Consider the following 8,073-nt stretch of genomic DNA (forward strand, 5'->3'; position numbering starts at 1 on the left):
CCTCTTTCTTCATTAAGAACAGATTAAACAAAAAGATTGATGAGCACGCACCTTTACATTCCTAACAACAGTAAGCTTCTAGTTCAAGTGTAACAACCAATTTTCTCGGTGCGTGTAATTTAGGTCCAAAACCAATTTTGCCTTTATTGATAACATTCCTTAAGACATATGCTGTCTAACTTTTATGGACGGGTAACAGTTTCCTTAGCTTCTACAAGTTGAAACTTTTTTTTTATCATCAAAACAGTCTCAAACGTTGCCACTTAATTTAAGTGGGAAATTTCGTTTGTGTAATTTGAAAAATCGTCATTTCTGTCCTAAAAGCGGTATCCTAGCACATTAGTATACACTTTATCACAATTCTTCACCGCCTCCGCCTGTAGGGCGGGGCGCAGTACGCGGATAGTTCTTCGCGGGAGCAAGACTTCTCGCAGCATTCGTTGTACACGCCGTGGACTTGCCGGCGTCGCCGTCGGTAGTTGCTCATGACGGACGTTGCTTGCGACCGCGATTGGAAGGGGTAGGAATGGGTGTCGTGTGGTATACCCGAGGAGTACTGGGGGTCCCAATAGCTCTTCTTCTGGTAAACTGAAAAAAAAAAAAAAAATAGTTATTTATATGGGTTGTCGGGAAATTGACCAGCAATATTCTGCCAGCGCATTCTGCGAGTAAAAGTGAGAGTTTACATGTACAGAGGTCAAATATTTAACAGTGTAACAAATATTCGACCGCTGGGCGCAGGGGTATTCCGATCGGAATGATATCGGTGTAGCTGTGTAGGTTGGACTTCTCTGCATCGATTGGGTATTTCACGACTATGGGGTGTGATAATGAGGAGGAAAGTGGTGACCCTCTGTATTTTGGCTATTTTTATAAGACTCTGTTGATGTTTAAGTGTGCTATGTGTGAAAATAGTGTGAAACTAAGTTTTCCAATTCACATAAGGTAGAAGGTGAATTTGTTTTAGGGGCGGTAAATCAACATACGGTTTTCAAATTAAAAAAAAAACAGGAAAAAACAGGTAAAGTGTTGTTAAGTATATCGATAAGGGTGTAAAGTTGAGGTCGCTATAGTGTTTTCGGCGGTTTTCAGAGCTGTTTTGAAATTTGGAGGGTAAGTGGTGGAAATATATTGAGATGCTCCAATTAAGAAAATTAGTTTTTAATGTTTGTGTATGTAATATGTAATGTTGAGCGTCAGTGGAAATATTATAAATTTTGAATATTATTTTTAGAAAATATATTTTTTATTACTTACCAGGCTAGCTTTTTATTTATCACTCAATTTGATTTTGAAATATAAATTGTAAATTAAAAATTTTTTTTCAAGTATTCTTGATTTAAAGTGGGATTCTATTTCACGTTTGATAATTTTAATGACAATTAGATGACCTATGTCAATTTTGTATAAATAATAGACATCAAATTTAATAGAACATGAGGTCTTAGCCAGTAGCCGGTTCACAAAATAGGTTTTACTTGTAATTAACTTTGTTAAAAAAATTAAATAATATTGTTGTAATCTGTGTTTAATTTTTTATATTGACATATTAAATTATAAATTTATAATCTTTTTTTAAGAATCTCCTTATTTATCCTGCGATAACTTATTTCTACTCTACAAACTAACATTTACTTATTACCTATACATACATATCGACCGTCCTTTCTTTTAATGTCCACAATTTCTTAAGTAGTAATTTTCTTTCTGCTATTTCTCTCCTGTCTTCTTCCTTCTTTTCGTCCACTCACTCTCTCATTTTGTCAATTTGTTCTTTTCTCTGTCTTGTATCGCTCTGCTGGCTGCAATTGCCTGACTCGCCTTAATAGCTCCTACTCCTTTATTCCTAGCTACGACAATTCAAATAATAATACTAATATGACTATTTGATTTTTACCCTTTAGTTATCTGTCAAACTTCGTGTACACTCTTATTCTTTCTTCAAACACAATTTTTCTGTAATTTTAATTTTCTCTGTTGTTATCTTTTTTCCTTTATAGTTTCCTGTACGATAAACAACAATTTTATATTCTCCTTACTCCTTAAGTAAATTTTCTTTATTTTTCTCAACAACTGATTTTCACTATCAGCTTCGTGTTCTTTTCCTTTCGTCTTCTTTAATTTATTCAACTTTTTCTTATGCAATCTTCTTTTTCTGTTTTGACAATTATATCTCTTTTCTCCTGTCTTATTTATTTATTTAACTTTTCCTTATACAATCTTCTTTTTCTGTTTTACCACTGCACTGCATTAATTACTTTTTAATTTTACATTTCCAATTTAACCTTTGCAATACTACTTAATCCTTATTTTGCTATATACCCTTATTTTATGACCACTTTTATTAATTTAGATTGATATTTCATCAAAATTTATATTTTACTTTAAATTGTCATTTTGCATCTAATTGTCATCTTAATTTCAAATCTATTACTTAAATCTTACATTGTCATTCTTTGACATTAATCTGTTTTCATTCTAATACTGAAAATTAAACTTTTGATTCATCTCAATGTACAGGGTGATATATTTAATCGTTTTCGAGCTACAAGGGGATTCTTAATTTTCGGCCAAATTGACATATCTCTGTATAGAAATTTTTTGATATTTAAAAATTATTTACATGAACCGAAAATGTCTGTTCTTTGTATTAAGTAGTGAAAAACAGAAGTGCCGATTATTTACAAATTTTGAATTTGGAGGATATAACAGTAAGTTATGATCGGTTGTCCCACCGCGAACTGCTGCGATCGATATGAGTTGCAAAAGTTTTACTGAAAATGATTGCCCTTCTCAATATAATTCTTTCTTTAATTTCGATGTAAGTAATCACCAATTGCCGCAACATCGCCGTAATATCTACATCACGTTTTCATCGTCTCGTGAGTTGCTCAGGACTTATATTAGTGAATTCAACCGAAAATGACGTCAATTCTATAACACTTACCCTCCTGTTTTTTGTATAAGGAATTGTAGTTGCCCTTACAGATAGCTGACAATGCCGCCGAAAGATGGCTTCCGCAGTATTTTTTCGTCCTGAAGGAATCCGCCGGATCACTCTGGCCATCTGTGAGTCCCAACAGAATGGTAGCAATGAACAAGCTGTGCACGAATTCCATCTGAAACGAAAATTAGTGGGTATAATACGAGGAGATATATTCCTCTTTTGGTAACAAAGTAACTGGTTGTTACCAACAAGAAATTAAAAATATAATTGTTTACGATAGCCAGCAAATTTATAGTTGAATTAGAGTAAAATAAAAATCGGTTGGTATTGTTGCATACGTACTGGGGAGGGTTTTTATAATGGTAGGTAGAAAAAATAATAATAAGCAATTCCAATCCTCGTTGGTACTTAAAATTAATGATGGAAATTTAATCGTTACTTATGTAGAACCTCTGGTATCATCCGCGACTTGCATACTACATAAAAAGAAGCCAACAGTTGTGAATGTAAATGGTGTGTCGTCAGTTTTTCATGCCCTGCGATTGCCTGACATTTAATATGTGCACCATTTTACCAGACAGAGATGAGTCCGTAAAAATTGTTTACATTTGGCTTCAACTGACCCTTATTATCTCAGCTCGTGTATTAATATCCGTACTTTATTTTCATATTCGCTCTACTCTTATCAGCAGATACGATTACGTTCCAAGTCGAAAATTACAGCACTATAAATGTACCTCTAGTATTTATTGGTATAAATATTGTACGAGCTGGAATAACGACCTCTTTGTAGATTAGACAAAGTACTCGATCTCTTTAATGACAACAACAACAAGAACACAGTGACAGGGCGGTGATATGAGCGTTTGAATTTCACGAATAAGATCGAAATGCATCAGAATGTTATGAGTGTTATGTGGGTCACTTTAGTGGAACCAGGGAGCTGCTCTAAAATGTTTTTTGAGACAAACAATGGGAATAATTGTTTTTTAAATACAGTTTCAAATGCAAATTTAAGCCATAAGAAAATAATCATGCATTATAAATCGATGATGTGGTTTTTTAAATTATTGTATTGAATAAAACGCAAATATTATCCAAAGGCAAGTAAAATTGATGATGCATTTAAAATTTTACTCTATATTGGCATACATTTTTTTTCAGTTGACAAAAATGTCTTACTTTCTATTCTGCTCTACCTTCCATCAAAGTTTGGCTTATGCAATTCAGGACAATCGTATAAGGAAAACATTTCGCTTCTACAAATACGTTTAGTAGACTCAACAATGTTAGAGATTATTTTCTTTATTTAAGAAATTAGAAGGATTTTTTTCAATTTGGTTGACTTCCTCATTGATGTCAGAGCACTTCCTAGTCGTCATTCGTATAATCTTTTATTTGAGAATTAACTGGAGATCTTGAAATGAACACCTTTCCTAAAGATTGTGAGCTGGTGCTGAAAATATATTAATTGTTGCCAATGCTTTAATCCCAAGACTTGTAATAATCAAATGACTATATTTTTTTGCGTCTTTTGCAGTTAGGTTTGCTAATCTGCTTCAACTAACGTCACAAGAAATTGAGTGAATTCAATTCTGTGTCAAGATCCTTTTTTGTTATTACACCATGGCATTTGCAAGTTTGATTTATGTCAAAATATGTAAATAAGTTATAAATAATGTTTTATGGACAATATTATACATTTTATTTAATCAGTCTAGGTCAATTCTAATTCTTTAGGCCTAAATTTAATGTTTGTTTAACCAAAAGTTCGTTGCGTATTATTTGATATGTTATAAAAGTTTAATTATTCGCAATTGGTTAATAATATGATTAAATTTTCATTTATACTCGTATTGATCGTAGTTTTATGTTAATATTAAAACGTTTTAGAAACATTCACATCGAAAAATTATTCTAAGAAAAACAGGGTGATTTACAAATTTTGACCAAAATTGAAACCTCGTATTCTTTGGTGAATTTTAACGGGTTAGTTTTAACGGTAGTTTTAACGGTTAAAACGAGTTTTAACGGGTATAAAGTTTTTATCTAGGACGCTTCGTTAAAAAGATACAGGGTGTTAAACTTACAAAAAATGTTGTTAATTTTTTTAAATAATTTAAAAACTAGTAAGTGAAATAATTTGAAATTAAGCACATGTATTTATGTAAACATTGTGCAAAGTTTATGGTTTACTCGATAATCAGGCTATTTTCGAAAAACATAAAAGAGTAGTAATTGTTACCGTAAAGCAGTGGCGTAATATTTTATTTAGAAAAATATGACACCGATACCCTGTATCTCCGTCACTGGAACATCTAAATTTTAGAAAAAGGCCCCAGATTTTGGACAATATATATTTATATATGTATATGTAAATATTTCAAATTATGTCACTTAGGTAGTTTTTAAATTATCTAAAAAAATTAAAAATATTTCTTTAAGTTTAATACCCAGTATCTTTTTAACGAAGCGTCCTAGATAAAAACTTTCTAGGAAAAACTCCCTTTAAAATTCACCAAAGAATACGAGATTTCATTTCTGGTCACCGTTTGTGCATCACCCTGTATAATACTTACTATCTCCTTCCCTTTTTTTATTACTAATAGTAAGTGTAGTAAATACTTTTTTTTAAATTTTTATGTCAAATTTATACTATAATAAATCCTTATGTACAATCTACTATTACATCTTCAAGCAGTTATCTCGTAAGCAGCGAATAAGAAAATATTTTTTGGACGGCTTTAGTTAAATTTGAAATTGCTCGGAAGAAAAAAAATTACAATCGAAAATTATACAATCTTATGCCATGCATATGTTTCTGGACAATAAAAAAAATAAAGGTTATTTATATATTATTATATTAAACGATATCAAATATAATGTAATAACGTCAACTGATATTTTACAATCTAAAGAAATCTATATTCCAATACCCTGTATCTTGAATACGATTTTTTTTTTGTTTTGTAAGATATTTTGTTATTAAATTTTAGCCAATTATTTTAGTCACATCCTGTGCATTAATTTACGTTTTTTTTAAACTATTACAAATTCTTATCTTGGATTTAACATTAGCGCCACATTTAGATTTTTAAGCCCTAAATTTTGTTTCGAATTCGTGATATCACGATATACACTTACAAGAAAATCCAACACTGACATTCAAGTTATACAGGGTGTTTTTAAATGGTCTGTACAACGCTGCACCAGATATAGTACGCCTCAAATTAAGTCGATTTAACTAAACTTAGTCCAAAAATTGATATCTAATAGCGTGTCAAAGTTGAAAAATAAATTACATTTTTTTAACAAATTACTTATTCTGGGTTTTTAGTGATTGGAAATTCGAATTTATCGACGATTTCGTTGTATCTTCTAGAGGGCGCCACAAGCGACCATCAGCGCGCATTTGAACTGCCAAAACTTCTTTTCCCCCAATTTTCTGCTTAGAAAAGGTATACCTACCTTGTTAATATCTCTAAAGCCCACAGTTTTCAACAAAAAGGCATTTAAATTTGTAAACGCATAAAAAAATGTTTAAAAGTTATTTTCAACTCCACTGATAAACGAAATTAGGAGCAATCGTTCAGTAAGAAATAGGTATGACTTTAAAGGAAACATTCAGTGCAATTACAATTTTAAATCTCGTTTATTTAACAATTTTACTGTAAACAGAATTGACANTTTTTTAAACTATCACATATTCTTATCTTGGATTTAACATTAGCGCCACATTTAGATTTTTAAGCCCTAAATTTTGTTTCGAATTCGTGATATCAGATCACGATATACACTTATAAGAAAATCCAACACTGTTTGACATTCAAGTTATACAAGGTGTTTTTAAAGGGTCTGTACAACGCTGCACCAGATATAGTACGCCTCAAAATAAGTCGATTTAACTAAACTTAGTGCAAAAATTGATATCTAATAGCGTGTCAAAGTTGAAAAAATAAATTACATTTTTTTAACAAATTACTTATTCTGGGTTTTTAGTGATTGGAAATTCAAATTTATCGACGATTTCGTTGTATCTTCTAGAGGGCGCTACAAGCGACCATCAGGGCGCATTTGAACTGCCAAAACTTCTTTTCCCCCAATTTTCTGCTTAGAAAAGGTATACCTACATTGTTAATATCTCTAAAGCCCACAATTTTCACCAAAAAGGCATTTAAATTTGTAAACGCATAAAAAATGTTTGAAAGTTATTTTCAACTCCACTGATAAACGAAATTAGGAGCAATCGTTCAGTAAGAAATAGGTATGACTTTAAAGGAAACATTCAGTGCAATTACAATTTTAAATCTCGTTTATTTAACAATTTTACTGTAAACAGAATTGACAGAGAAAAAACATACTTTCTAAAAACAATATAATCAATCTAATACAATCTAAACAATGTAACCAATCTAACTATCTAAAAATCTAAAAAATAACTAATTATTATTCTGAGTTTAGTTAAATCGACTTATTTTGAGTCGTACTATATCTGGTGGAACTTTGTGCAGACATTATATGAAATTAAAGAGTAAAACGAAAGTCGCAGACGTCCTCGCAGTACTTTTTGGTATTTTTTTTTTTCTGAAGCGATTATAAAATCGTAAAACCTTTTTCTAAACGGGTAGTAAGTACAGTTAATTGATTTTCTTTATAATCTTTATTCGCCTTTAATTTTCCAAGGAAGTACCCGGTGGGGTGATATGCAATCTACCTTAGAATTTTCTGCGAGGTATCACTAGCGCTGCCGCCAAAACAAAAATTCCTGCTACACATTCGTTTCGTCGCAACAACATAAGTAGACATCACAACGCGCACCGCCAAATACTTGTTTTAAAGTCGTCGGAACTTTATTACGGGAGTCACTGGCATCATATGAACCGCACTTTGCAAAACTTGTCCGGATACTGAGCTGTGTCGGCGCCAAGACTGCAGTTCGCTCTTCTGCAAAGTGTGTCGTAAGTGCCGATGCCGTCGCGGGCGAAGGTGGACGCTGTCACTATCGTTTTTAGCAAATTTTGAGATCTTCGTCAATAGAGGGTAGTTTTATATGAGCTTTGTTTTAGTTTTTTTTTCCTAGAGAAGGTGTCCCATAATAAGTATGCCGAACTTCATCCTTATATGTC

The 8,073-nt window shown here is 31.9% G+C and overlaps 1 protein-coding gene across 1 annotated transcript; it reads right to left on the minus strand.

The window, feature by feature from the left end:
* Window positions 1-364: 364 nt before the first annotated feature.
* On the minus strand, window positions 365-7,835 carry LOC108912816 (LIRP-like). The gene is made up of 3 exons (XM_018718209.1): window positions 7,662-7,835; window positions 2,948-3,119; window positions 365-588 (listed from the first exon to the last, which is right to left on the minus strand). The coding sequence occupies exons 2-3, from the start codon at window positions 3,117-3,119 to the stop codon at window positions 365-367; spliced, it is 396 nt and encodes a 131-aa protein (XP_018573725.1). The 5' UTR covers window positions 7,662-7,835.
* Between the last annotated feature and the right edge of the window lie 238 nt (window positions 7,836-8,073).

The sequence above is a fragment of the Anoplophora glabripennis genome, unplaced genomic scaffold, assembly GCF_000390285.2.
Source record: "Anoplophora glabripennis isolate ALB-LARVAE unplaced genomic scaffold, Agla_2.0 scaffold321, whole genome shotgun sequence".
NCBI lineage: Eukaryota > Metazoa > Arthropoda > Insecta > Coleoptera > Cerambycidae > Anoplophora > Anoplophora glabripennis.

Excerpts from the sequence above, each read along its gene's own strand:
- LOC108912816 (XM_018718209.1), bottom strand. The coding sequence starts at position 3,119 with ATGGAATTCGTGCACAGCTTGTTCATTGCTACCATTCTGTTGGGACTC. Across the intron at positions 589-2,947 it reads CTTATACAAAAAACAGGAGG|TTTACCAGAAGAAGAGCTAT; the intron begins GTAAGTGTTATA and ends TTTTTTTTTCAG.